Genomic DNA, 24991 nt, shown 5'->3' on the forward strand with positions numbered 1-24991 from the left:
GTCCCCGCCTCCCACGTGGCGTTCCGCCTGAAAACGTACGGGCCTCACTAGTCGTAGAGATATGCGATACGAATCCTGTCAGCCCTAATAAACTGGGCGATTATATGCGCGATCCGTATCTCCAATACATCGTCGTCGTTGGAATTGGTCAATACGTTCCAGGAAATCCCGATTCTCTGAAAGGCCTAGACGTCAACGTCCACGAACGAATTCAAAATGGGTGGATTGCTGCATCAAACCTAAATTCTTATTCTTGCACTAACTATGGTCAAGAGGGGTTCACTTTTTCGTCGTCCAAGTTGTTCTATCCGTATCCGGCGCCACTGGGAGCGCCAGATATATTTTTGGATTCTTACTATCTGAAGGAAGTGGTCACAGGAGCGATTGGCGAGACACGCCGACGATAGCCGATGACTTTAGTGACTTTAGTTTATTCAAGTTGTAGACAATACCCTGTTTGTACTGCAGTAGTCCCGCGTATAGTAAAAGACACGACGTTCTCGTTCTAATGGCTCACAGAATCAAAGCCGGTCTACACTTGATTGGGGTCGGGGAAACGGCGGTGAGCGAGTTTTGTAGGCAACGTAGCACGAAAAACGTCGAAATAGGACGAAAAAGGCTCGACGAAAGCGGGCGAAAATTTGAGCCGGTTTAGAGGAAAAAACGCGGGAACCAATGGTTGCGTAGATTGAAATCACGTGTCACAATTACGTCACTTGGTTACGTCACTGCGCGGAGTTGCCGAGTTAGCGCACTTTGTTCACAGCATTGCGAGCGAATGGCTTTGTTTGCGTCCTCGCGCGGATCTGGCGCCGCATCGCGACACTACGTCGAGTTTCGAGCGGGAAAGATGACGCTGAAAAACCGCACACTTACGGCAGACACGCGCAAAGGCCAAGTCTTCGTTTGGCGCGCACCGAACGAAGGATTCATTCACTTCTGTTGGAAAGACAGGACAACGGGCCGTCAAGAAGACGTAAATCGTCGATACAGTCGGAGCACGCACCACTGCCTACCGTCACGTGATCATCTTCGTAGGATTTATACATTTTTCCCGACGACGCCGAGTTCAAACGAATCGATCAATGCAAAACGGGACGTGTCTACGTGCTCAAATTCAAAACGTCGAATCGGAGACTCTTCTTTTGGCTTCAGGTAAGCGAGAAATAAGGGACTATGACGTCGTACCCCGTATGTCTCCCCATAGGAACCAAAGACAGATAAAGATGATCTGTATAGCCGAAAAATCAACGACGCTATCAATAACCCGGAAGTTGCAATGTCCGGTGGAGGGGACAGTCGAATGCCCTTCGATCAATTGCCTCCTGGTTTGGCCAGTCATTTGGGTATAGAAAATTAACACGTGACCTAATAAATAAACAAATGAATCTTATAAAGGGGAGAATCAACTGGCCGGTCTAATGAACGGAATGGATCGTCAACAGTTGATGCAACTTTTTGGTAGTAGATTCAAATTAGATACACTTTTTTAATAAAAAATTTACTTTAAATAATTAAATAGGTTTTTCAGGTGGTCATCACCCATCAGATTCAGCTGCCCATTCTGACGTCACCGAACCATCAAGAGGCTTACTCGAAAGGTATCCAAAGAATTAAAATTATCTAATAATTTTAATCGCACATTCTTTAGTGGTCAGGGAGACGAGGAAGAACGGGATGACCCCGAAGACCCGGAAGAAGACGTCGAACCAATGATAGCAAGCGATTCCACCCCAGCCAAAGTCGAAGAAGCCAAACCATCGGAAGAAAACGAAGCCACAGCAACAGACGCTCCCTTACAGCTACCCGACATGAAAACCCTATTAGAAAACATGCGTAAGTTATTAGAAATTATATAATAAATCTCAAGTTTTCTATAGAGAGGGCTGGACGAGACGAAATTCAGCCTGAAATCGCTCACATTCTCTCGTCGGAAACGACCGTGCCTCTTCTCCAAGACCAAGTGACGTATGAGCGCGTGAGATCTTTGCAGCCCGAAGGTCTCATTGAGAGCCAAGAGGCGTCAGCTGAGGACCTCAGCTCTCCTCAATTTCAACAGGCACGCATCGAACGCATGGGGGAACCTATTAGGCATTTGTTTATGTTGGTCATTAGGCGGTTAGAGTGTTTTCTTCTGCGTTTGAGACTGGCCAATTGGCGCCGTTGGTGGCCCAGTTCGGTCTTCCGGAGTCTGCGACTCAATCCGCTTCAATAGGAGGTGAAAAAAACGAGATGAATGCTTAGAGTGCTCATCATTTGTTCGCTTATAGACATGATTGGGTTTCTGACTCATCTCCAGGAGGGTTTCGAGCAGCACGACAATCCCAAAGACGAAGAAATTGACTGAGAAGTAGTAGTGACGTAATAGGGGGGAGGGCGGAGACGAGAAAATACATATTATGAGAACGCGCGAACTGATTACCATTACTCGTTCCCCCTGCGATGGCGTCGGTTCCAGTCAGCGCCGTCTATACGGCGTACGAGTACTGCCGGACTCATCCCAGTAAGCACGTCTCCATATGGCCTCTATTTCCTTGCGCGCAGACGCAGAACTCGTTCCTAAGTAGCGTTGCTAGGTCGTTCTCGAGTGAATAACGACGAGACGTCGGAGTCGTCGCCGCCGTCGACCCCGGTGCACGGGGACGGAGTAGTTGGCTCGTTTCGAACGTGGGTATCGGGGAAGTTTGGAGGAAAGAGAGAGGAGGAGGATGACTAAAGGAATGGGATGAAATTCCATATCCCTTTTACGTATCTATGTCTATACCAGTAGTGTTTAGAGGATTAAGCTTAGCTACAGCTGCACTTGAAGAAAAATAGACGTTTTGTCACTCCTCCTTTGTTTTGTCACTCGACCGTTTCTCCAACTCGCGTTTTCGTCCTTTTCGATTCTTCGTCGTGGTGTACGCCCTCTTCGCCAAAACCGCCGTTCCCGTTCCAATCGTCTTGAATCCGTTCACGAGTAACATACGCGCGTATTGGAGCCGAGCGACTTGCGGATCGAAACCGGTAAGCGCGACCTGAAAGCGTCTCAGATAATGACCCAATTTGGCGAGAGGCGTCCAAACGGCGTACGCAAATCTCTTCGCAAGTACCCACATCGAAAGCCACGGTACCCTACGCAAAAGAGCCGATACAGGCCGAATAACGTTCTGCATAAATATCTTGATTGATTGTATGGGCAAGGAGGGAAGGAGTCGAGCTACGGGCGCGAATAGCGCGCCTACAGGCACGATTGTCGCCGTGTAGAGAACAGCGAAAGGTCGGAAGAAGTCCATCCATAAATTAGTCCACCAGTCGAAAGCGTGGTCCAGGAAACGGACTATTATGTCCAGTCTATACCGCAGGAATTCAACCAGAGGCGCCAGTGCAGCTTGTATTACTGGAACGTTTCGATAGAGTTGCCAAACGGCCCAGGCGACTGAGAGAAGTGTGTAGACGACGAAGAGAGTCTCGATCCATAGTCTCACATTGCGGTTATACCATGAGGAAGGAACGTAGGAGACCCAGTTGGGGAGACCTTCTTTCCAAGCGATTTTATCAACCTTGGTTCCCTCTTTTTCGTTTTGGATTGCCTCGTTGAATTTCGTATAGCGGATGTTCTGCAAAACGTCGCGAATGTGTCCAGCGTAGGTCACATCGCAGGTGAATGCCAGTTTGTGGTCTAATTCGCCTGAATCTGCGACGTTTTGCTCATCCTCTTCAAAGGTAATCGGAATCTCTGTCTCGATTAGAACTCTTAGTTCCATCGTGTCCAGAAATTCCGATGAGAGTGATACGTCAATGCCTGATATTTTAGAAGCGGTGATAGTTCCGAGAGGATCGCTGCAGTCTTCTTTTTTATCCTCTTGCCACACGTCGATCTCGAGACAGTCATCTTCGCCGGATGATAGCACCAAAACGCCGCCGTATTTGACCGGCTTGTCAGAGCCGTTTGTCGTTTTATTGCTTGGCGAGTGAATAAATTGATACTTCCACTGGCCAACGCTGAGCGTGCGAAGTGGTATCGATTCAGCCATATCCTTTTTTCAAGTGATCTGAAATATTGCATAGCGTACGTTAGGATACGTAGGAATGTCGGTCGTTTTGCCTGATGGCAAGCTTCGACGAGTCGAAGAAGACGTCCTTATACCAAAAATAATGCGAGAGGAAGCAATGAAGCGCTGCGATAAGCATGTTCAAGGTAAAACGACGCGAATCTACTGGTTTACTGCCTATGGCTAATCATTGTTCGTCTGTCTGTGTAGCTTTTATAGAGTGCTGCAAAGGTCGAACTGTAACAATGGCCTTCAAATGTCGAAAGGAGAACAAGGACATGAAAAATTGCCTCGTGACCAAGTTTGTGCAGAGGGGAAGGGGCTCGTATTTTTTTAATTAATTTTATGCATGTATATGCATCAGTTTCCAGGATCCTGCTTTGTTTGAAGAGTGCAAGAAAAGGTATCTCAACGACAGAGAGGCATTTCAAGAGAAGCACCGAAACCAAAATAGCTGAAAATCAATTTTTTATAATAAATAGGCTCACAAAATCGCGCTATCTCTTCTCTTATGCATAAAGAGTGAGACCCGTTGAAACGAAAAATGACTACAGTATGTGTAAATACTCAGCTCAGTCCCGTGACTTCCGGCTGAGCCCTTCTCTCGCCATGAAAGCTCAGAAGACGAAACGGTAAACGAACCAGACATTTGCACTCAAACCTATTCGAACGATGTCCTTTCGGCTCTAAAGCGAGCTGAAAAACAAGCACAGCGGTCTCGACATGCTCATTCCGGAGTTCGTTGACAAGCGTGGCATGCTGGGCACGGGAACGGTGATGTACAAGGTAATCGTCGTCACGAATCTTCCCTATTTCAAGTCGGACACCCAATCAGACGCCGACGTCGTGCAATTCTCGGTAAAAAGGGAAAGGGGGCCCCTTTCTCGAACTTCTCACTTTCGAATGCAGGTGGAAAGACGCTATACGGACTTCGAAAAGCTTCAAACGGATCTGACGAAGGAATTTCCGCTTGTTCCGTTTCCTTCGCTTCCGCCGAAGATACCGAATATTTTGCTGACAGGCGATGCGCTCGAAGATCGGCTCGTTTCATTCGATTCGATGGTGAAAAAAGTCGCCATGCACGCGAAAATGAGCAGCAGTAATAGTCTGCTCGATTTTCTCGGCGTCAGTTCGCACAAGAGGATCGAAGTGTTTCGAAAATTGAAGCAGAAGAAAAAGAGAGAGGCGGATAAGGCGAAAAAGAAGAAAGACGAAGAAATCGACGAGGACGAAGAGGAGGAGATTTTTAAGGATCGACAACGGTTGGAAGAGGCGAAAAAGAAGAAGAGCGCCAAGTCAGCTCAAGTGGAGAAATGGGATGAGACGAACAAAGAAGATGAGGAACTGTTTGGGGGCAAGGGAGATGGTAATAAGGTCGACGATAAGCCTGGGGAAATAGTAGAGGAAAAGAAAGAGGTAGATAGTCCATTGATAGTCAGAAAAGTGACTCAGGATGACGAGGCCAAAGACGATGAAGAAGACGAGTTATTTGCTAATTTGCCTCAGCCAAAGGGTGGCTATAGCGGTTAGCAGTGCGCAGATAGTTACATTTAGAGTTAATGCAGTTTCTGTTTTAGTGGGGGGCCTCTTTGATTCTGATAAACCGGCTCTATTTGATGACGAAAGCAGCAATGCTGCTGATAATGTTGATGCAGTACAGGGCAAGTCCTCGTTTGAAGTTGAAGATCATTCTGATCTGCTAAAGTCCTACTTATAACGTAGATTTTTTAACTTGTTTTTAGTGCTGTTTCTAGGGTTGAAGACACTGCTGAATTTGAAGCTCATTTGGCTGAAAAAGTGAAGCCGAAGACGAAGCCTAAGCCAGCCTTGAAACCCAAGCCTCAGTCTAAGCCACAACTAGCTCCCAAGCCTCAAACCAAGCCTAAACCAGCGTCTAAACCTGCTCTCAAACCTAAACCGAAGCCTAAGCCAAAGTCAGATGAAGATGATCTCTTTGCACTGGCAGCTGATACAAGTAGCGATGCCTTTGATGGCGACATATCTAAGTATATTGAGACCAATTTGCGGCAGCAGACTGACGAAAATCTTGACCTATTTTCCTAAACAGTTCTTCAACTTGATTGACTTTTCTACTTTGATTTTTTTCTGATTACTTCCCTTGTAGTGCTTGTGCTGAAATTACGTGGAGTTGATGAGGGCAAAGGTATTATTGCATGGGTCCGTGTCAGGGTCTATGTGACTAAAAAAGAAATACAGTTTGAAAAGACAAAGCAAACATCAAATATTGGACAAAACAAGTCACGGACACTCGGACAGTAGAAAATAGTCACAGTGAGAAATGAAAGTTCAACCACTAGATTTTGGGATCATTAGGAAGCTTTCGAATCAGCTCGTCTATGGCTTTATCTAGCCATATAGCTGATTCTTTTAGATACAAGCACATGTTTCTCCACGTTTGGTAGCTAATATGAGCTCCTGAGGCAAAATTTTCAATGTTGTTTCTTAAGCTCAGAAGTATTTCAGCTTGTTTGTACTTAGAATAGCCCATCCTTTTAACTTCGTCATCTTTTCTGGCATCTCTAACTCCAAATGCAATCTTGGCCCTTTCGTCTTTCAAAAGATCTTCAAATTTCAACTTTTTAGTTTCAGGGGTTTGCCTGAGCATTTCATCAAAATCTTTCAAAACGCCGCTTTCTAGCGTTTTATTCGGAATTCCGTGCGCCAATACGCATTGGAATCCATAGTAAAGAAGAGAGCAACATCTCAGTCCGCGACGATAGACTTCCACAACGGTAGGATGGTCTGGCTTCACATAAAATTCGACTTTTTGTGGAAACGAATCATTTATAGTTAAATCAAGCATACTGTTATTTTTTACTATAAACAAATCAGCTACGACTTGTCCAATGCCTTTATTGCTGCAAAACACAGGCCGAACATCTTTGTCTAGAGTGTGATCGAGGTGATACTTCAGGAGTCTCCTCCAGTCATCTTTTGGACTCAGAGTCTCTAGTACCGACAGCGACTCATCCGATTTCTCGTTGTCGATGCAACGTTGTTTCAGTGCTTTGTCCAACGCTTTTTTTATTCTGAAAGGTCCCCATTTCGTCTTCATGTCTTCGAGATTTTCTGCGCTCTCAATTAGCTTATTGAAAGCTTCTCTGAGCAGATCAACAACAAGAGCTTCCCAGGCGGCCATAGCACGAACTATTCCACCTCGAAGTACTTCCATACCTTGGTCATTTAGAAGCCTTGGCACAGGTTCGCCATGATAAAACTGGTTCTCGGATTGATCGTTAGGACTAACAGGCTGTAAAAACTTGAAATTTTTTACAAGGGCGTCTAATATGCCACAGCACCGGGTTGTGCTGTCGTAGTTGTTTCGGTGCGTCATCTTTCCGCTGAGATCGACCTTCGCAGCGGGCTGTGTGAACAGGCTCAGGCTTAGCACCGCGGACTAGTGGTACTATAGTCAGAGTATAGTTGCATTCGCACTTTTATACCATAGGTCTAAAAGCAGGAAAATCCGGGCTACTTAAGGTGGGATGAGGTTGTTTTTTCCGGTATCTGTTATTTTCCGGTCTTTGCTTTTTTCATACGATTTTTAGGTTTATTGCCATAAATTAGTTCAATAGAACCCAACTTATAACAGTACAAGGCAAATCACCAAGATCTTTCGCTAGCAGCAATCCCCACACCGGCAAGGAAAAAACTTTCCGGTTTCTAGTATCGCGTAGCCCGGATTTTCCTGCTTTTAGACCTATGGTATAAAAGTGCGAATGCAACTATGCTCTGCATGACTAGTGCGAGCAGCCCACTGCATGTGATGATACCAGCGAGAAGAAAGACAAACCACTACTCGAGCACAAACCAGTGCCATGAAATAATAAACAATCTTATAGGAAATTTTAAGTTTTTAGCCCCACCTACCGAACCGAACTACTTCTATGACTGGTTTGATCGTAGTACGGGGGGCCCAAGGCTTCTTCTAAAGGACGAAGGTATGATGGAAGTACTTCGAGGTGGAATAGTTCGCGCTATGGCCGTCTGGGAAGCATTTGTTGCTCGTCTGCTCAGAGAAGCTTTCGAGAAGCTAATTGACAGCGCAGAAGATTTCGACGACATGAAGACGAAGTGGGGAAAGGAAAAAGGTGCAGGACATTACAGAATAAAATTAGCGTTAGACGAAGCACTGGGGCGTCGTTGCAAGGAAAACAAGGAGCGTGAGTCGGTACTAGAGGCTCTGAGTCCAGTATATGACTGGAAGAAGCTCCTGAAAGAGTACTACGCCGATCCAATTCTAGACACAGATATTCGGCCGGTATTTGGCGGAGACAAAAGCATTGACAAGACCGTAACTAAATTATTTAAAGTGCAAAAGAGCATCTTAGATTTGGCTATAAACGATCAGTACCCACCCGAAGTCGCATTTTATGTAGGACCTCCAAGAAGTGCCCGTGATTATGATTACCCTCCAAAAGTACAAGTCAAACGTCACGGACTGGTATATATCTGTCTTCTTTACTATGGATTCCGATGCGTATTGGCGCACGGAATTCCGAATCGAACGCTAGAAAACGGAGTTTTGAAAAATTTTGATGACAAGCTCAGGAAGACCGCTCGAATTGAAGAGTTCAACGTTGAAAATATTTCGAAAGAGACAAAGGCTCAGGAAGCACTTGGGGTTACAGATGCTAAAGGTGATCAACTTGAACAGGGTTTGTCTCCGTACAAACAAGCTGCAATGCTTCTGACGTTGAGAGAGAACATTGAAAATCATGCCTCAGATGCTCATATTAGCTACCAAACGTGGTTAAACATATGCTATCATCTAAAAGAATCGGCTATGTGGCTTGATGAAGCCACACACACGCTGATTCAGGATCTTCCCAATCTCTAGTGGTGGAACTTTCATTTGTCACAGTGACTATTTTCTACTGTCAGTGACTTGTTTTGTCCAGTATTTGATATCTGTTTTTGTTTTGTCCAGTACTTGATATCTGTTTTTTGTCTTTTCTTACAAACTGTATTTCTTTGTTAATCACATGAACCCATGCAATACCTTTAGTCGTCATTAACTCCACATAATTTCAGCACGAGCACTACAAGAGAAGCAATCAGAAAAAATTAAAGTAGAAAAGTCAATCGAGTTGAAGAACTGTTTAGGAAAATAGGTCAAGATTTTCATCAGTCTGCTGCCGCAAATTGGTCTCAATATACTTAGATATGTCGCCATCAAAGGCATCGCTACTTGTATCAGCTGCCAGTGCAAAGAGATCATCTTCATCCGACTTTGGCTTCGGCTTCGGCTTCGGTTTAGGTTTGAGAGCAGGTTTGGACGCTGGTTTAGGCTTGGTTTGAGGCTTGGGAGCTAGTTCTGGCTTAGACTGAGGCTTGGGTTTCAGGGCTGGCTTAGGCTTCGTCTTCGGCTTCACTTTTTCAGCCAAATGAGCTTCAAATTCAGCAGTGTCTTCAACCCTAGAAACAGCACTAAAAACAAGTTAAAATTCTACGTCATAAGTACGACTTTAGCAGATCAGAATGATCTTCAACTTCAAACGAGGACTTGCCCTGTACTGCATCAACATTATCAGCAGCATTGCTGCTTTCGTCATCAAATAGAGCCGGTTTATCAGAATCAAAGAGGCCCCCCACTAAAACAAAAACTCCATTAACTTTAAATGTAACTATCTGCAAACTGCTAACCGCTATAGCCACCCTTTGGCTGAGGCAAATTAGCAAATAACTCGTCTTCTTCATCGTCTTTGGCCTCGTCATCCTGAGTCACTTTTCTGACTATCAATGGGCTATCTACCTCTTTCTTTTCCTCTACTATTTCCCCAGGCTTATCGTCGACCTTATTACCATCTCCCTTGCCCCCAAACAGTTCCTCATCTTCTTTGTTTGTCGTCGTCGCGAAAGGCGTGCGTCGCCGCCGTGCACGCGTGACACGCCTGGGCTATTACGGCTCCCACTGGCCAGCCCAATTTTCGCAGGAGGTCGCCGCGAACGACGACATACTGAACGAGGGTCATGGAAACTATCCGGGATCTAAGAAAGGTGGGATGTGTTTTTCCGGTGTCCGCTTTTTTCATAAAATTTTTAGGTTTATTGCCATTTTTTAGTTCAATAGAACCCAACCTATACCAGTACTAGGCGAATCATCAAGTCCTTTCTTCGCTGCACAAGGCAAGAAAAAAAATTTCCGGTTTCGAGTACCGCATAGCCCGGATTTTCCTGCTTTTAGACCTATGGTATAAAAGTGCGAATGCAACTATACTCTGACTATAGTACCACTAGTCCGCGGTGCTAAGCCTGAGCCTGTTCACACAGCCCGCTGCGAAGGTCGATCTCAGCGGAAAGATGACGCACCGAAACAACTACGACAGCACAACCCGGTGCTGTGGCATATTAGACGCCCTTGTAAAAAATTTCAAGTTTTTACAGCCTGTTAGTCCTAACGATCAATCCGAGAACCAGTTTTATCATGGCGAACCTGTGCCAAGGCTTCTAAACGACCAAGGTATGGAAGTACTTCGAGGTGGAATAGTTCGTGCTATGGCCGCCTGGGAAGCTCTTGTTGTTGATCTGCTCAGAGAAGCTTTCAATAAGCTAATTGAGAGCGCAGAAAATCTCGAAGACATGAAGACGAAATGGGGACCTTTCAGAATAAAAAAAGCGTTGGACAAAGCACTGAAACAACGTTGCATCGACAACGAGAAATCGGATGAGTCGCTGTCGGTACTAGAGACTCTGAGTCCAAAAGATGACTGGAGGAGACTCCTGAAGTATCACCTCGATCACACTCTAGACAAAGATGTTCGGCCTGTGTTTTGCAGCAATAAAGGCATTGGACAAGTCGTAGCTGATTTGTTTATAGTAAAAAATAACAGTATGCTTGATTTAACTATAAATGATTCGTTTCCACAAAAAGTCGAATTTTATGTGAAGCCAGACCATCCTACCGTTGTGGAAGTCTATCGTCGCGGACTGAGATGTTGCTCTCTTCTTTACTATGGATTCCGATGCGTATTGGCGCACGGAATTCCGAATAAAACGCTAGAAAGCGGCGTTTTGAAAGATTTTGATGAAATGCTCAGGCAAACCCCTGAAACTAAAAAGTTGAAATTTGAAGATCTTTTGAAAGACGAAAGGGCCAAGATTGCATTTGGAGTTAGAGATGCCAGAAAAGATGACGAAGTTAAAAGGATGGGCTATTCTAAGTACAAACAAGCTGAAATACTTCTGAGCTTAATTAAGTAAGTTAATTAAACATCTTTCTTAGATCCCGGATAGCTGCCATGACCCTCGTTCAGTACGTCGTCGTTCGCGGCGACCTCCTGCGAAAATTGGGCTGGCCAGTGGGCGCCGTAATAGCCCAGGCGTGCCACGCGAGCACAGCGGCGACGCACGCCTTTCGCGACGACGAAGAAACGGCAAAATACCTCACCGATCTAAATCGAATGCACAAAGTCGTCCTAGAAGTAGGAAAAAGACACATCTAGACAAACGAATCGTGCACGAATCCTTCTCCTAGGCCGCAGACATAGACGCTTTGACGAGCCTAGCGGAAGTGCTGAAACAAAACGGCGTCTTGCATCGAATCTGGATCGAGCAGCCGGAAAACATTCCAACGTGCCTAGCCACCAAACCGTACTCAAAAGAAAAAATACAGACCTATTTCAAGAAGTTCAAACTATATAAGTAAGTGGGACACTGGAGAAATTTGGAATAATTTTGAAAAAATGATGTCCCTGTACACGTAAAGTATCTCATAAGTCTTCCAAGGCATCAGCTAAGTCTTCCTCTGATGTCTCCATTGCTCTCACTAGAAGAGCTATTTGGTGCTCTTCAGGCAAACCGCACTTGCCGTCCCAGTGAGCCTCTTTGAATGAGTGAGTCTAAAACGCATTCAATTATGATACTACGTGCATGGAATGTGCAAGAACCATTTCGATATCTCTTTGCCACACTCGACCGCACTTTCCATCGCAGATAGGACAGAGTCGTTGCATGTGATTTGCTCCGCATTCGGCGCAGTTCGTTCCGAATTCGCCGTCATACCAGCAAGCATGACAACTTAATTGAATTAATGAATTAATTGAAATTCAGGTACGTCATCTCTTTACCTCGTACATCTTTCACTCCATCTCTTATAGTCTGGTGTTTGCTTTAGCTCTTCTAGAGCCTTTTTAGTGTATGCTCTGCCCTCGTCATAAAATTCGTTCAGAGTCATCTTTGGCGTGTACTGCGACTGCGCTGTTTCTTCGCTTTCAGCTGCAGCGAACGGCTCGTTCTTTGAGTCTTCTATACAGGTACCGTCGATAAGCCAGAGACGTTCTTCTTCTTCGCGTGTTTCTGTAGCTTCGGTGCATTCCATGGTGCCTTAGCGCGCGCGCGTCTCTCTCAGCAATATATATCTCTTCGTGTATTACATAAACTAGGATGTCTTTTCGACCGACGCTGGGCCCCGAACGACCCGTTAGCGGATCGCGCGTTTTGAATATCTCAAACGATCCAAATCTGAGACATTTTATGTAGGGAGACCGCGGCGGGGGATTTGACGTCATTTTTACCGTATAAACGACGGGGCTATTCGAGTCACTATAGTCACCCTTTCCTCTATGGGATTCCCTGTATAGTTTATGTCTCTGGGGATCATGGTATCTGACGTCACACAGGCACCAGCTTGAATCCATAAACGTCTATATTAAATACTGATAATATTTATATATTTACCTCGCGTAGTAGGAATTCCTAAATTATGTATTGCCTAAGGAGAAACATCTGTTTTGCTACTCTGGTGTATAAATGATGATATTTCACCTCACCTCACTGCATAAGAACTCCCTGATGCTCGATCGGAGGACTTTACGTCCGTCTGCCGTTCGAGAATAAGGCGTTTTGCCGGAGCCTTTGAATTGCACCTCCCATCGCTCACCCCTCCTATTCAAAACTTCACCCAAATACCTAAAAAGAAAAAGAAATGAAGAAATGAAGAAATAGACAAAAGACATTTTTAAATATATGCATCCGAGCCAAAAAAAGGATGCATGCAGAAGTATACGTTTGACCAAAGAAAGCACAAGCAAAATTTGACCAAAGGGAGCACATTTGACCAAAGGAAGCACAAGTTGAAGTTACTCAATGTGTTTTCTGTTGTAGGTACTGAATGTGTTTTCTGTTGAAGTTACTCAATATGTTTTCTGTTGTAGGTACTCAATGTGTTTTCTGTTGAAGTTACTGAATGTGTTTTCTGTTGTAGGTACTCAATGTGTTTTCTGTTGTAGGTACTCAATATGTTTTCTGTTGTAGGTACTCAATATGTTTTCTGTTGTAGGTACTCAATATGTTTTCTGTTTTAGGTACTCAATATGTTTTCTGTTGAAGGTACTCAATATGTTTTCTGTTTTAGGTACTCAATATGTTTTCTGTTGAAGGTACTGAATGTGTTTTCAGTTGAAGGTACTGAATGTGTTTTCTGTTGAAGGTACTCAATATGTTTTCTGTTGAAGGTACTCAATGTGTTTTCTGTTGAAGGTACTCAATGTGTTTTCTGTTGAAGGTACTCAATGTGTTTTCTGTTGAAGGTACTGAATGTGTTTTCTGTTGTAGGTACTCAATGTGTTTTCTGTTGAAGGTACTCAATGTGTTTTCTGTTGTAGATACTCAATGTGTTTTCTGTTGAAGGTACTGAATGTGTTTTTTGTTGTAGGTACTAGATGTGTCTTCTGTTGAATGTACTCAATGTGTTTTCTGTTGTAGGTACTCAATGTGTTTTCTGTTGTAGGTACTGAATGTGTTTTCTGTTGTAGGTACTCAATATGTCTTCTGTTGTAGGCACTCAATGTGTTTTCTGTTGTAGGTACTCAATGTGTTTTCTGTTGTAGGTACTCAATGTGTTTTCTGTTGTAGGTACTCAATGTGTTTTCTGTTGAAGGTACTGAATGTGTTTTCTGTTGAAGGTACTCAATGTGTTTTCTGTTGAAGGTACTGAATGTGTTTTTTGTTGAAGGTACTGAATGTGTTTTCTGTTGTAGGTACTCAATATGTTTTCTGTTGAAGGTACTGAATGTGTTTTCTGTTGAAGGTACTGAATGTGTTTTCTGTTGAAGGTACTCAATGTGTTTTCTGTTGTAGGTACTCAATGTGTTTTCTGTTGAAGGTACTCAATGTGTTTTCTGTTGTAGGTACTCAATGTGTTTTCTGTTGAAGGTACTGAATGTGTTTTCTGTTGAAGGTACTAAATGTGTTTTCTGTTGAAGGTACTGAATGTGTTTTTTGTTGTAGGTACTAGATGTGTCTTCTGTTGAAGGTACTCAATGTGTTTTCTGTTGTAGGTACTGAATGTGTTTTCTGTTGTAGGTACTCAATGTGTTTTCTGTTGAAGTTACTCAATGTGTTTTCTGTTGTAGGTACTCAATGTGTTTTCTGTTGAAGTTACTCAATATGTTTTCTGTTGTAGGTACTCAATGTGTTTTCTGTTGTAGGTACTCAATGTGTTTTCTGTTGTAGGTACTCAATGTGTTTTCTGTTGTAGGTACTCAATGTGTTTTCTGTTGAAGGTACTCAATGTGTTTTCTGTTGTAGGTACTCAATGTATTTTCTGTTGAAGGTACTCAATGTGTTTTCTGTTGAAGGTACTCAATATGTTTTCTTTTGTAGGCCAAAGACGATGAAGAAGACGAGTTATTTGCTAATTTGCCTCAGCCAAATGGTGGCTATAGCGGTTAGCAGTTTGCCGATAGTTACATTTAAAGTTAATGGAGTTTTTTGTTTTAGTGGGGGGCCTCTTTGATTCTGATAAACCGGCTCTATTTGATGACGAAAGCAGCAATGCTGCTGATAATGTTGATGCAGTACAGGGCAAGTCCTCGTTTGAAGTTGAAGATCATTCTGATCTGCTAAAGTCCTACTTATAACGTAGATTTTTTAACTTGTTTTTACTGCTGTTTCTAGGGTTGAAGACGCTGCTGAATTTGAAGCTCATTTGGCTGAAAAAGTGAAGCCAAAGACGAAGCCTAAGCCAACCTTGAAACCCAAGCCTCAGTCTAAGCCAGAACTAGCTCCCAAGCCTCAAACCAAGCCTAAACCAGCGTCCAAACCTGCTCTCAAACCGAAACCGAAACCGAAGCCTAAGCCTAAGCCAAAGTCAGATGAAGATGATCTCTTTGCACTGGCAGCTGATACAAGTAGCGATGCCTTTGATGGCGACATATCTAAGTATATTGAGACCAATTTGCGGCAGCAGACTGATGAAAATCTTGACCTATTTTCCTAAACAGTTCTTCAACTCGATTTGACTTTTCTACTTTGATTTTTTCTGATTGCTTCTCTTGTAGTGCTCGTGCTGAAATTATGTGGAGTTAATGACGACTAAAGGTATTGCATGGGTTCACGTGACTAACAAAAGAAATACAGTTTGTAAGAAAATACAAAACAGACATCAGCAAAACAAGTAGAAAGTCACAGTCACTAGAGATTGGGAAGCTTCTTAATCAGCTCGTCTAAAGCTTTATCAAGCCACATAGCCGATTTTTGTAGATAACAACACATGTTTAACCACGTTTGGTAGCTAAGATCAGTATCTGACTTAAAATTTTCAATGTTTTGCCTCAACTTCAGAAGCAGTTCAGCTTGTTTGTACCTTGAACAACCTTCCGGAGGTTCTTCTCTGGCATCTTCGACTCCAAATGCTTTCTGGGCGCTTTCGCTTGTTGAACAATTTTTAACATCCAACTTTTCTTTTTTTTCTTTTTTGTTGCTGAACGTGGCATCAAAATCTTTCAAAACTCCGCTGTTTAGCGTTTTGTTCGGAATTCCGTGCGCCAAAACGCAGCGGAATCCATAGTAAAGAAGAGAGCAACATGTTAGTCCGCGACGGCTGACGTTTACTTCTGTAGGTTCATCATAAGGTCGTATAAGAAATGTAAATTTGCGTCGAGGCTCATGCGAGTCATCCTTTGGTATAGCCAACTTTAGGATACATGTATTGTCTTGCAATTGAAATAATTTAGATGCGATACTGTCAATGCTGTTTTCGCTTCTGCCAAACACAGGTCGAATATCTCCGTTTAGAATGGGATCGGCGTGATACTCTTTCAGAAGCTTCCTCCAGTCATTTTCCGGATGCAGAGTCTCTAGTACCGATTTCTTGTCATCGCAACGACGTTTCAATGTTTTTTCGCAATGATCCATCAGTGCTTTGTCCAACGCTACTTGCATTCTGTCTTTTCCTTTATTTGCGTCTGAGTCTGACGCTATCGTTCCCCACTTCTTCTTTATGTCTTCGAGATCTTTTGCGCTGTAAATTAGCTTATTAATAAAAGCATCTCTGAGCAGACAAACAACAAGAGCTTCCCAGGCGGACATGGCACGAACTATTCCACCTCGAAGTACTTCCATACCATTTTCCTTTAGAATGAATATGACTGAGCCAGGTTTTTTCTCACAAGGCCAATAGAAATCGTTTTCACAGTCAGGAGGAGTTAGAAACTCGAAATTAGTTCTAAACGTGTTTATCATCCTATGGAACCGGTTCAGGGCTGTCTCTTCTTCGTACAGGTCAGTCATTTTTTCGTTGAGATCACAATGGGCTGCTGTAGCTAGTATGGTCAGAGCATGGCTGCGTTCGCACTTTTATGTAGGTCTAAAAGCAGGAAAATCCGGGCTACACGGTACTAGAAACAGGAAATTTTTTTTCTTGTCCGTCTGCGGATTGCTGCTATGACGAAAGGACTTTATGAGTTGCCTTAGTACCGGTATAGGTTGGGTTCTATTAAACTAATTAATGGAAATAAACCTAAAAATTGTAGGAAAGAAGCAAAGACCGGAAAAAAACAAACGGACGGTCTCACATTTCTTTGATCCCGGATGCCATGACCCTCGTTCAGTATGTCGTTGTTCGTGGCGACCTCCTGCGAAAATTAGGCTGGCCAGTGGGCGCCGTAATAGCCCAGGCGTGCCACGCGTGCACGGCGGCGACGCACGCCTTTCGCGACGACGAAGAAACGGCAAAATACCTCACCGATCTGAATCGAATGCACAAAGTCGTCATAGAAGTAGGAAAAAGACACATCTAGACAAACGAATTCGTGCACGAATCCTTCTCCTAGGCCGCAGACATAGACGCTTTGACGAGCCTAGCGGAAGTGCTGAAACAAAACGGCGTCTTGCATCGAATGTGGATCGAGCAGCCGGAAAACATTCCAACGTGCCTAGCCACCAAACCGTACTCAAAAGAAAAAATACAGACCTATTTCAAGAAGTTCAAACTATATAAGTAAGTGGGACACTGGAGAAATTTGGAATAATTTTGAAAAAAAAGGATGTCCCTGTACACGTAAAGTATCTCATAAGTCTTCCAAGGCATCAGCTAAGTCTTCCTCTGATGTCTCCATTGCTCTTACTAGAAGAGCTATTTGGTGCTCTTCAGGCAAACCGCACTTGCCGTCCCAGTGAGCCTCTTTGAATGAGTGAGTCTAAAACGCATTCAATTACGATACTACGTACATGGAATGTGCGAGAACCATTTCGATATCTCTTTGCCACACTCGACCGCACTTTCCATCACAGATAGGACAGAGTCGTTGCATGTGATTTGCTCCGCATTCGGCGCAGTTCGTTCCGAATTCGCCGTCATACCAGCAAGCATGACAACTTAATTGAATTAATGAATTAATTGAAATTCAGGTACGTCATCTCTTTACCTCGTACATCTTTCACTCCATCTCTTATAGTCTGGTGTTTGCTTTAGCTCTTCTAGAGCCTTTTTAGTGTATGCTCTGCCCTCGTCATAAAATTCGTTCAGAGTCATCTTTGGCGTGTACTGCGACTGCGCTGTTTCTTCGCTTTCAGCTGCAGCGAACGGCTCGTTCTTTGAGTCTTCTATACAGGTACCGTCAATAAGCCAGAGACGTTCGTCTTCTTCGCGTGTTTCTGTAGTTTCGGTGCATTCCATGGTGCCTTAGCGCGCGCGCGTCTCTCTCAGCAATATATATCTCTTATCTCTTCGTGTATTACATAAACTCTCAACACTCAAGAACTCAAAATGTACAAAAACACGGGTGCTACATCAGAGAGTATTTAAATTCAAGATTGTTTAGGCCTTGTCTGCACAAAAGTGTCCATAATGTTGTGAAGTCCAATCAAATCTTGGACAGGCTCCGAACAGCTGTAGGACAATATTCTAAAGAAGGAAACACAGATTCAAGTATGTGCGCGTGCGCTCTTTACGATTTTACTCTTTCAATGCGTGTAGGCTATAGAGACCTCCAGGAATAAAGACCATTTGCTCATTGGTCAGAATTCCATGCATAGATTGCTTCACAGCATCCTCAGGTGTAACAATGGCATATATACTAAATAATCAAAATAATCTAATAGGAATTTTTTAGAAATGACTTACCTTCTTTTCACTCCCTCAAACATGCCTGTACTGATCGTGTATGGGCAAATAATTGTTAGCTTGATGCCTGTTTTCCCACTCTTGCGCAGCTCAGCACGCAAGGCCTCATCCATTCCAACTACAGCATGTTTAGAAGCGCAATAGTCCACCAAACCAGCAAGGCCAAACAGCCCACAGCCCGATGCCATGGTAACAACGTGACCATGATTTTTCTCAATCATGCTGGGCAAGAACGCCTTCAACATCTAAGAAAAAAATGATGACGTCATAACAAGATTAGGTACTTAATTAATTACCCAGAAGTGCGCGAGTGCGTTGACTTCGAATGTTTTTTGTATCATAGAGTCGGGAGCTTCCATGAATTTTCGTCCAGTCACTATGCCGGCATTGTTGACGAGTATCGTCACGTCGCCGACGTCCTTTTTGACGGCTTCGGCGACTTTGTACACTTCGTCGCGCTTCGACACGTCGCATCCATAGGAAAAGGCTTCGTGGCCCATTGCGCCTACTTCTTCAGCTACCGCTTTCACGCCGTCTTCGTTCAGATCCCACAGGACCACCGTCGCCTTGCGCTTGGAGAATTCGAAGGCCATGAGGCGACCGATGCCGCTCGCCGCGCCCGTTATGAGAACGACTTCTCCGCTGATGTCTTTGTAGGGAAGAATGCGCAGAATCGATGCGATCCAGCGTACGATGGTCGTGAGCAGTGCCCAGAGGAATTGGAGAAGGGCGAGGAGGAATTGGAGCACCGCGTTCATTTTTTGCTGTCTGCTGCAGAGTCTGCACGTGCAGATGAGCACGTGATCATTGTATGAACCACTGTCCTATTGAATCGTTGTTTCTAGGATCTGAATGTTTTAAGAACTTTAAAATTGAATGGTATAGCTTTTCGAATAGGTTAACGTGCTAAAATGGTAGGTGAAAAAGCTTTTCTTTCCAATTTCGTGTCGACGCATGCGCTGTTAGTCAAAATGGCAGTGAGTCGCGTCGGCCAAACTTCCTTGCTAAATCGCCTCTGGAGCGGCTTGTCGGCTTGGACTGTCAACCAATCTGGCTTTCAGAAATTCGGTAGTCGTTTATAAATACTTCGGGGACCCTTAGCTTAGTCTACGACACAATTTAGGCCTCTGGCGAGAAGATCTCATAATGGACGACGATCCGGACGTCAAAGAAGCGCTACGACGCCTCCCAACGGACCAAATCAACCACAGAAACTTCAGAATGAAGCGAGCACTAGATTTGTCGATGAAACATCGCCTTTTGCCGAAAGAAGAATGGACGAAATCAGAAGAGGTATATACGGGAATAGAATCAAGTAGCAACATGAGCACGTCTATTTTTTTCTTAGGATATTTCATACTTGTTGCCTGTTCTTGAGGAGGTGAAGAAGGAGAGAAAAGAACGCGAAGTTTGGGACAGACAGTGAAGAAAAGGTACACTCGAAACAATTCTATTCATTGTACGTACGTAGTGGCCAAAAACCCATCACTAAAAACGTCAAAACTCCACTCACTAATTAGCTACACACAGTGCAAGGACAGCTCTAAGCTTGCTTGGGTCTTGTCTGAACAAAATTGTCCATTGCATGATTAACTCCGGTGAAATCACCAAGAGGTCCCATACAGGCAACAGGTAGCATCCTATAACATATAATGAAGTTCCCGGTTGAAGGATCCTATTGATTCTCACCCCTTCAGTGCCAAAGTGAGGCCCATTGCTGCAGATGGAATCATAAGCATTGGCTCTTCAGTCAAAACTGCGTGAATAATTTTCCTCACTGCAGCCTCAGGCGTGCTAATACCAAGCAGTGCGGGAATTCTAAAGAATTCATTAGTCAGAAATCTCAAGGAAAAGGGCTCTCACTTTGACTTAACACCCTCAAACATTCCCGTACTAATAAAATAGGGGCAGATGACTGTTGTCTTTATGCCCGTTTTCCCGCTGACGTGCAGTTCAGCTTGCAGCGCCTCGTTCGTGCCCATTGCGGCGAATTTCGACGCGCAATAGTCCATTAGACCAGCTACTCCAAACAGCCCCGCCCCCGATGCTATGGTAACGACGTGCCCGTGATTGTTTTGCAACATATTCGGCAAAAAAGCCTTCAAAGTCTAGGAGAAAAATAATAATGACGTCATGATTACGTCATAAAATTACCCAAAAGTGCGAAATTGCGTTGACTTCGAATGTTTTTTGTATGAGCGCGTCGGGGCAGTCCATGAACTTTTTGCCCGTCACAATGCCGGCGTTGTTGACGAGTATCGTCACGTCGCCGACATCCGTTCGCACGGCGTCAGCGATCTCGTACACCTCGTCTCGTTTCGTCACGTCGCATCGATAGGCGAACGCTTCGCGACCCGTCGCCCCTTCGATCTCCTCCGCCACCGCTCGAGCGCCGTCCTTGTTCAGGTCCCATAGGACGACGGTCGCTTTGCGCTTGGCGAATTCGATCGCCATAAGGCGACCGATTCCGCTCGCCGCGCCCGTCACGAGAACCACTTCGCCGCTCACGTCTTTGTGGGGGAGGAGACCGAGGGATGAGGCGATTCGACGCACGATAGCGCTCAGTAGCAGCCACATGGTCTGGAAGAGAACGATGAAGAACTCTAACAAAGGATGCATTTTTCGATTTTGTTCGTGCGCATGCGTGGAGCTGCGTTTTCGAGAATTCACACGGGCATCCGCTTGGATCAGCGGTTTTATTGGCCACAAGGGACATAAGACGGTCGATCTATGAAGCACGAAGTTCGATCAGTAAGCAACAACACCAAAAACGAGCAGTTTAGCGCATAAGGCGCTGAAGACTGGCGACAAATGCCGTCGTCTTCTTCAACGAAAAAGGCGACGGAAGCTGCAACACAACGGTCATCTTTTCCTGCCACGGCGGCATCAGAACTCCAAGCTGAACGTAGCGAGTGGCCGAATACGTTTGCTGCAGCGGCGTAGCAGCCCATTTCGTCAAACAGCACCAGCAACAACAACACTACAGTATAAACAATATTAGCGATGCGTTGGTTCTACTCCCACGCAGTTTAAGGGTTTAGGGGACTTACCACGCAATCCTTGAGACAGCCGGCCGTTCCGCTAATATCCGCTGTAGCTTTAGACAAGGAACTAGTCACCATTTCCACGCTTTTGATGTTCTCCAAGGGAATAGGAAAGAAGACGGTGGCTGACTCCACTGTGGCGCCCACTGTATAGATTAGCGGTGATTTGTTCTTCAGGGAGCCACCTTATTAAGAGTTAGATGCAGAAGAATGAGAGATCTTCTTACTTACTTTGTTTAGTAGTGCAGGATAGGAGAAGCAGACGTTTTGAGGTCAACAAGGCTTGGCCTACTGGGAGAGTTCGTTTCTCTTGACCGTCAATGTCAAGAAACTTGACGTTTGAGTAAACCAACACGTTAGATTCAGCAGGGGTGTGAAGATTTTCATCATCCATTAACAGTCCATCAAGCATTTCACTGTAAGTGACCTCGCCCTAAAGAGAAGATAATTACGTCACATTTCTCCGGAGAGCGTTCCCATTTTACCTGTGTCTGCAGACTCTGATTTGTAGCCATTCTCTGCACAGCTGAACCAATTGATACAATGACCGAATTCAACTGATTTGCTGTTCCTGGATGCTGTTGATTAATCAGTGAATACGTCGCCAAAGACTCCGTATCAAACGAATTCTGTATCGGTACGAGATGCGGTTGACGTGTGACAACGTTCACAACGTGACTTCCGCTCGTCGGCGCAGCGACGGGCCGAAGCTCGACGGGCCGACCATCTGAGCGGGACTGCGACGACGTGCGCGCAGATTTCAGGTAAGCGCGCATCGAATCGTCGCTCGCCGAGGCACCAGTGCCACTGCCACCGCGGTCTTGACTCGCGTCCTCACGCGGAAGCCACACTGTTCCTTGCGTACGTTGTGCGCGTTTCCGCATTGATTCACCCGTTGTGGCGGAGAAATCGATGAGTGGCGGCGAATGTTCGCTTTCGGACCTCGTTAGAGGAGCAGAATCGTCTGCTGTAGCCATGTTTTTTTTCTGGGAAATGTCCCTTCACGTGGACAATGGAATTAATTAAGTCACGTGTTTGAGATCTAACAATCTTCATTTTTTCGATTGCATGTGCGGCGGATCTGAATTTTCAAGCGAGCATATGTAAGACAGTCATCGACATGCAGTACACCAAGGACGTAGTTTAGTGCATAAGGCGCTGAAGACTGGCGACAAATGCCGTCGTCTTCTTCAATGAGAAAGGCGACGGAAGCTGCAGCACAATGGTCATCTTTTCCTCCCACGGCGGCATCAGAACGCCAAGACGAACGTAGCGAGTGGCGGAAAACGCTCGCGTCAGCGGCGCAGCAGCCCATGCCGTCAAACAACACTAAAAGGGAAATGAATAATTAATTAGGCGTTGGCTCTACTTCCAGCTCTCCCCGCGAGTCTTACGCAGCCGGGCGTTCCAATAATGTTCGCCGAGGCTTGGGTGTCGGAACAGGTCACCATCTCCACGCTTTTGATGTTTTCCAAAGGAATAGGAAAGAAGACGGTGGCTGACTCCACGTTGGCGCCCACTGTATAGACCAGCTGTGCTATTTTCTTCAGTGAGCCACCTTAAATGCCGTGTCTTAGCAGAAGAATGATTGCAGAGGGGATTCTCTTACTTTGTTTAGTTATGCAGGATAGGAGAAGCAGACGCTTTGAGGTCAACAAAGCTTGACCCACTGGTAGAACCCGTTTCATTTTACCTTCAATATCAAAGAATTCCACTGCTGAGTAAACCAGTATGTTTGCTTCAGCTGGAGTAAGGAGACTTTCATCATCCATCAGCAGTCTTTTGAGCATTTCACCATAACTGATCTCACCCTAAAAATAATTGTAGTACTGTACTTACTATTCAGTTTGTCTACCTGTGTCTCCAGACTCTGATCTGTAGCCATTCTCTGCACTGCTGAACCAGTAGACGTTATGACCGATTCCAACTGATTTGCCGTTTCTGGATGCTGTTGATTAATCAGTGAATACGTCGCCAAAGACTCCGCATCAAACGAATTCTGTATCGGTACAAGCTGCGGTTGTCTTGTGACAACGTTCACGGCGTAACTTCCGCTTGTCGGCGCAGCCACGGGCTGACTATATGACATGGGCTCATGCTGAAACTGCACTGTTCCAGTCGGCCTAAATTGTGCTTGTGCCCGCATGGATTCACCCGTTGTGGCGGATGAAGACTCCGTTAGAGGAGCACGGTCGTCTGTTGTTGCCATTTGTTTTTTTCGTCACGTGAAGAGATATCCACGCTAAATTAGCTCACGTGTTCGACATATAAAGCACACAAGTTCAACCAGTACGCAGCATCAACAAACACACAAGCAGTTTAGTGCATAAGGCGCTGAAGACTAGCAACAAATGCCGTCGTCTTCTTCAATGAGAAAGGCGACGGAAGCTGCAGCACAAGGGTCATCTTTTCCTCCCACGGCGGCATCAGAACGCCAAGCCGAACGTGGCGAGTGGCGGAAAGCGCTCGCGTCAGCGGCAAAGCAGCCCATGAAATCAAACAACACTAAAAGGGAAATGAATAATTAATTAGGCATTGGCTATACTTCCAGCTCTCCCGCGAGTCTTACGCAGTTGGGCGTTCCTCTAATGTTCGCCGAGGCTTGGGAGTCGGAACAGGTCACCATTTCCACGCTTTTGATGTTGTCCAAAGGAATAGGAAGGAAGACGGTAGCTGACTCCACTTTGGTACCCACTGTATAGACCAGCGGTGTTATTTTCTTCAGTGAGCCACCTTAAATGCTGTGTTTTAGCAGAAGAATGAGTGCAGAAGGCATTCTCTTACCTTGCCTATTTATGCAGGATAAGAGAAGTAAACGCTTTGACGTCAACAGGGCTTGACCCACCGGTAGACTCCGTTTCATTTTACATTCAATGTCAAAGAATTCCGCTGCTGAGTAAACCAGTAGATTTTTTTCAGCTTGAGTATGAAGACGTTCATCATCCATCAGCAGTCCTTTGAGCATTTCACTAAAACTGATCTCACCCTAAAATCATCAATAATTGCATTATTTTATATCCGTTCTTCATTCTTACCTGTGTCTGCAGACTCTGATCTGTAGCCATTCTCTGCACGGCTGAACCGGTCGACGCAATGACCGAATTCAACTGATTCGCCGTTCCTGGATGTGTTCGATTAATCATTGAGTACGTCGCCAAAGACTCCGCATCAAACGAATTCTGTATCGGTACAAGCTGCGGTTGTCTTGTGACAACGTTCACACGGTGACTTCCGCCCGTCGGCGCAGCGACGGGCCGACTATCTGACCGGAACTGCGTTCCGTGCTCACTTGACGTACGCTCAGATGCTAGGTAAGCGCGCATTGACTCGTCGCTTGCCGAAGCACTGCGTTCTTGTCTCGCATTCTCATGCGGAAGCCATGCTGTTCCATGCGGCCTAAATTCTGCTCGTGCCCGCGTGGATTCACCCGCGAAAGATAAATCGATGAGTGGCGGCGAATTCTCGCTTTCAGGCCGCATCAGTTCGTATGCAGACTCCGTTAGAGGAGCGCGATCGTCTGCTGTGGCCATTTGCTTTTCTGGGAA

At 45.0% G+C, this 24991-nt stretch overlaps 10 protein-coding genes and 2 long non-coding RNA genes across 16 annotated transcripts; 7 read left to right on the forward strand and 5 right to left on the reverse strand.

The window, feature by feature from the left end:
• Positions 1-743: 743 nt before the first annotated feature.
• On the forward strand, positions 744-2835 carry LOC136198228 (proteasomal ubiquitin receptor ADRM1-A-like). Its single transcript, XM_065988138.1, has 10 exons — positions 744-976; positions 1039-1155; positions 1208-1346; positions 1399-1461; positions 1523-1601; positions 1652-1836; positions 1881-2059; positions 2116-2218; positions 2271-2503; positions 2577-2835. The coding sequence occupies exons 1-9, from the start codon at positions 779-781 to the stop codon at positions 2345-2347; spliced, it is 1140 nt and encodes a 379-aa protein (XP_065844210.1). The 5' UTR covers positions 744-778; the 3' UTR covers positions 2348-2503; positions 2577-2835.
• On the reverse strand, positions 1477-4035 carry LOC136198226 (uncharacterized). Its single transcript, XM_065988137.1, has one exon. It carries the CDS (start codon positions 4014-4016, stop codon positions 2826-2828), a length of 1191 nt encoding a protein of 396 aa, XP_065844209.1. The 5' UTR covers positions 4017-4035; the 3' UTR covers positions 1477-2825.
• Positions 3378-4626, forward strand: LOC136198230 (COX assembly mitochondrial protein homolog). 3 transcript variants are annotated; one of them, XM_065988143.1, is made up of 5 exons: positions 3378-4180; positions 4245-4335; positions 4399-4437; positions 4517-4556; positions 4611-4626. In XM_065988143.1, the coding sequence occupies exons 1-4, from the start codon at positions 4072-4074 to the stop codon at positions 4551-4553; spliced, it is 276 nt and encodes a 91-aa protein (XP_065844215.1). In that variant the 5' UTR covers positions 3378-4071; the 3' UTR covers positions 4554-4556; positions 4611-4626. The 3 variants fall into 3 exon arrangements, with proteins under 3 accessions (XP_065844215.1, XP_065844214.1, XP_065844216.1); XM_065988142.1 differs by lacking the exon at positions 4611-4626 and having other exon boundaries at positions 4517-4598; XM_065988144.1 differs by lacking the exon at positions 4611-4626 and having other exon boundaries at positions 3379-4180; positions 4399-4598.
• LOC136198225 (HCLS1-binding protein 3-like) lies at positions 4590-6277 on the forward strand. Its single transcript, XM_065988136.1, has 5 exons — positions 4590-4666; positions 4727-4892; positions 4944-5559; positions 5612-5738; positions 5789-6277. The coding sequence occupies exons 1-5, from the start codon at positions 4590-4592 to the stop codon at positions 6096-6098; spliced, it is 1296 nt and encodes a 431-aa protein (XP_065844208.1). The 3' UTR covers positions 6099-6277.
• A 3997-nt stretch (positions 6278-10274) lies between these two features.
• On the forward strand, positions 10275-12258 carry LOC136198224 (uncharacterized). The gene is made up of 6 exons (XM_065988135.1): positions 10275-11218; positions 11281-11479; positions 11533-11699; positions 11775-11890; positions 11991-12107; positions 12172-12258. The coding sequence occupies exons 1-4, from the start codon at positions 10359-10361 to the stop codon at positions 11884-11886; spliced, it is 1338 nt and encodes a 445-aa protein (XP_065844207.1). The 5' UTR covers positions 10275-10358; the 3' UTR covers positions 11887-11890; positions 11991-12107; positions 12172-12258.
• Positions 12259-14594: 2336 nt separating this feature from the next.
• Positions 14595-15313, forward strand: LOC136198231 (uncharacterized). The gene is made up of 3 exons (XR_010672696.1): positions 14595-14724; positions 14778-14904; positions 14955-15313. It is a non-coding gene; the product is annotated as an uncharacterized lncRNA (long non-coding RNA).
• On the reverse strand, positions 15311-16643 carry LOC136198229 (uncharacterized). 2 transcript variants are annotated; one of them, XM_065988139.1, is made up of 2 exons: positions 16558-16643; positions 15311-16503 (listed from the first exon to the last, which is right to left on the reverse strand). In XM_065988139.1, exons 1-2 carry the CDS (start codon positions 16566-16568, stop codon positions 15471-15473), a joined length of 1044 nt encoding a protein of 347 aa, XP_065844211.1. In that variant the 5' UTR covers positions 16569-16643; the 3' UTR covers positions 15311-15470. The 2 variants fall into 2 exon arrangements, with proteins under 2 accessions (XP_065844211.1, XP_065844212.1); XM_065988140.1 differs by having other exon boundaries at positions 15311-15570; positions 15643-16607.
• An 85-nt stretch (positions 16644-16728) lies between these two features.
• On the forward strand, positions 16729-17339 carry LOC136198053 (putative peptidyl-tRNA hydrolase PTRHD1). The gene is made up of 3 exons (XM_065987966.1): positions 16729-16756; positions 16811-17056; positions 17111-17339. The coding sequence occupies exons 2-3, from the start codon at positions 16874-16876 to the stop codon at positions 17279-17281; spliced, it is 354 nt and encodes a 117-aa protein (XP_065844038.1). The 5' UTR covers positions 16729-16756; positions 16811-16873; the 3' UTR covers positions 17282-17339.
• Positions 17210-17954, reverse strand: LOC136198057 (uncharacterized). Its single transcript, XR_010672659.1, has 3 exons — positions 17705-17954; positions 17525-17654; positions 17210-17476 (listed from the first exon to the last, which is right to left on the reverse strand). It is a non-coding gene; the product is annotated as an uncharacterized lncRNA (long non-coding RNA).
• A 45-nt stretch (positions 17955-17999) lies between these two features.
• LOC136198123 (retinol dehydrogenase 10-like) lies at positions 18000-21033 on the reverse strand. The gene is made up of 8 exons (XM_065988038.1): positions 20557-21033; positions 20266-20510; positions 20092-20220; positions 19956-20042; positions 18699-19182; positions 18403-18647; positions 18239-18355; positions 18000-18183 (listed from the first exon to the last, which is right to left on the reverse strand). Exons 1-8 carry the CDS (start codon positions 21019-21021, stop codon positions 18087-18089), a joined length of 1869 nt encoding a protein of 622 aa, XP_065844110.1. The 5' UTR covers positions 21022-21033; the 3' UTR covers positions 18000-18086.
• LOC136198052 (cytochrome b-c1 complex subunit 7-like) lies at positions 19341-19910 on the forward strand. Its single transcript, XM_065987965.1, has 3 exons — positions 19341-19470; positions 19526-19695; positions 19751-19910. Exons 1-3 carry the CDS (start codon positions 19374-19376, stop codon positions 19826-19828), a joined length of 345 nt encoding a protein of 114 aa, XP_065844037.1. The 5' UTR covers positions 19341-19373; the 3' UTR covers positions 19829-19910.
• A 34-nt stretch (positions 21034-21067) lies between the features above and the next one.
• LOC136198043 (uncharacterized) lies at positions 21068-24976 on the reverse strand. 2 transcript variants are annotated; one of them, XM_065987956.1, is made up of 7 exons: positions 23302-23763; positions 23056-23257; positions 22841-23004; positions 21932-22775; positions 21678-21879; positions 21453-21631; positions 21068-21382 (listed from the first exon to the last, which is right to left on the reverse strand). In XM_065987956.1, exons 4-7 carry the CDS (start codon positions 22421-22423, stop codon positions 21182-21184), a joined length of 1074 nt encoding a protein of 357 aa, XP_065844028.1. In that variant the 5' UTR covers positions 22424-22775; positions 22841-23004; positions 23056-23257; positions 23302-23763; the 3' UTR covers positions 21068-21181. The 2 variants fall into 2 exon arrangements, 1 of the variants encoding a protein (XP_065844028.1); XR_010672656.1 differs by lacking the exons at positions 21068-21382; positions 21453-21631; positions 21678-21879 and adding exons at positions 24016-24179; positions 24231-24432; positions 24482-24976 and having other exon boundaries at positions 22481-22775; positions 23302-23951.
• Between the last annotated feature and the right edge of the window lie 15 nt (positions 24977-24991).

The sequence above is a fragment of the Oscarella lobularis genome, chromosome 18, assembly GCF_947507565.1.
Source record: "Oscarella lobularis chromosome 18, ooOscLobu1.1, whole genome shotgun sequence".
In the NCBI taxonomy this organism is placed as follows: Eukaryota; Metazoa; Porifera; class Homoscleromorpha; order Homosclerophorida; family Oscarellidae; genus Oscarella; species Oscarella lobularis.

What these genes read in the sequence shown, in the direction of transcription:
- LOC136198053 (XM_065987966.1), top strand. Translation starts at nt 16,874, where the DNA reads ATGACCCTCGTTCAGTATGTCGTTGTTCGTGGCGACCTCCTGCGAAAA. An exon ending in TGCACAAAGTCGTCATAGAA is followed by an intron (nt 17,057 to 17,110) that starts GTAGGAAAAAGA and finishes TCCTTCTCCTAG; the next exon opens with GCCGCAGACATAGACGCTTT.
- LOC136198225 (XM_065988136.1), top strand. Translation starts at nt 4,590, where the DNA reads ATGTGTAAATACTCAGCTCAGTCCCGTGACTTCCGGCTGAGCCCTTCT. An exon ending in CCGACGTCGTGCAATTCTCG is followed by an intron (nt 4,893 to 4,943) that starts GTAAAAAGGGAA and finishes TTTCGAATGCAG; the next exon opens with GTGGAAAGACGCTATACGGA. An exon ending in GCCAAAGGGTGGCTATAGCG is followed by an intron (nt 5,560 to 5,611) that starts GTTAGCAGTGCG and finishes TTTCTGTTTTAG; the next exon opens with TGGGGGGCCTCTTTGATTCT.
- LOC136198224 (XM_065988135.1), top strand. Translation starts at nt 10,359, where the DNA reads ATGACGCACCGAAACAACTACGACAGCACAACCCGGTGCTGTGGCATA. An exon ending in AAAAGGATGGGCTATTCTAA is followed by an intron (nt 11,219 to 11,280) that starts GTACAAACAAGC and finishes CATCTTTCTTAG; the next exon opens with ATCCCGGATAGCTGCCATGA. An exon ending in AAGAAGTTCAAACTATATAA is followed by an intron (nt 11,700 to 11,774) that starts GTAAGTGGGACA and finishes GTATCTCATAAG; the next exon opens with TCTTCCAAGGCATCAGCTAA.
- LOC136198123 (XM_065988038.1), bottom strand. Translation starts at nt 21,021, where the DNA reads ATGCATCCTTTGTTAGAGTTCTTCATCGTTCTCTTCCAGACCATGTGG. An exon ending in TTTGAGGGTGTTAAGTCAAA is followed by an intron (nt 20,221 to 20,265) that starts GTGAGAGCCCTT and finishes TGAATTCTTTAG; the next exon opens with AATTCCCGCACTGCTTGGTA. An exon ending in TTTGTTCAGACAAGACCCAA is followed by an intron (nt 19,183 to 19,955) that starts GCAAGCTTAGAG and finishes CTGCACGTGCAG; the next exon opens with ACTCTGCAGCAGACAGCAAA.
- LOC136198043 (XM_065987956.1), bottom strand. Translation starts at nt 22,423, where the DNA reads ATGGCTACAGCAGACGATTCTGCTCCTCTAACGAGGTCCGAAAGCGAA. An exon ending in ATCCTGCACTACTAAACAAA is followed by an intron (nt 21,632 to 21,677) that starts GTAAGTAAGAAG and finishes ACTCTTAATAAG; the next exon opens with GTGGCTCCCTGAAGAACAAA. An exon ending in GCTGTCTCAAGGATTGCGTG is followed by an intron (nt 21,383 to 21,452) that starts GTAAGTCCCCTA and finishes TTTATACTGTAG; the next exon opens with TGTTGTTGTTGCTGGTGCTG.
- LOC136198228 (XM_065988138.1), top strand. Translation starts at nt 779, where the DNA reads ATGGCTTTGTTTGCGTCCTCGCGCGGATCTGGCGCCGCATCGCGACAC. An exon ending in AACCCTATTAGAAAACATGC is followed by an intron (nt 1,837 to 1,880) that starts GTAAGTTATTAG and finishes AGTTTTCTATAG; the next exon opens with AGAGGGCTGGACGAGACGAA. An exon ending in GCTCTCCTCAATTTCAACAG is followed by an intron (nt 2,060 to 2,115) that starts GCACGCATCGAA and finishes GTTGGTCATTAG; the next exon opens with GCGGTTAGAGTGTTTTCTTC.
- LOC136198230 (XM_065988144.1), top strand. Translation starts at nt 4,072, where the DNA reads ATGTCGGTCGTTTTGCCTGATGGCAAGCTTCGACGAGTCGAAGAAGAC. An exon ending in CTGCGATAAGCATGTTCAAG is followed by an intron (nt 4,181 to 4,244) that starts GTAAAACGACGC and finishes CTGTCTGTGTAG; the next exon opens with CTTTTATAGAGTGCTGCAAA. An exon ending in AAAAATTGCCTCGTGACCAA is followed by an intron (nt 4,336 to 4,398) that starts GTTTGTGCAGAG and finishes TATATGCATCAG; the next exon opens with TTTCCAGGATCCTGCTTTGT.
- LOC136198052 (XM_065987965.1), top strand. Translation starts at nt 19,374, where the DNA reads ATGGCAGTGAGTCGCGTCGGCCAAACTTCCTTGCTAAATCGCCTCTGG. An exon ending in ATCTGGCTTTCAGAAATTCG is followed by an intron (nt 19,471 to 19,525) that starts GTAGTCGTTTAT and finishes GACACAATTTAG; the next exon opens with GCCTCTGGCGAGAAGATCTC. An exon ending in AATGGACGAAATCAGAAGAG is followed by an intron (nt 19,696 to 19,750) that starts GTATATACGGGA and finishes TTTTTTTCTTAG; the next exon opens with GATATTTCATACTTGTTGCC.
- LOC136198226 (XM_065988137.1), bottom strand. Translation starts at nt 4,016, where the DNA reads ATGGCTGAATCGATACCACTTCGCACGCTCAGCGTTGGCCAGTGGAAG.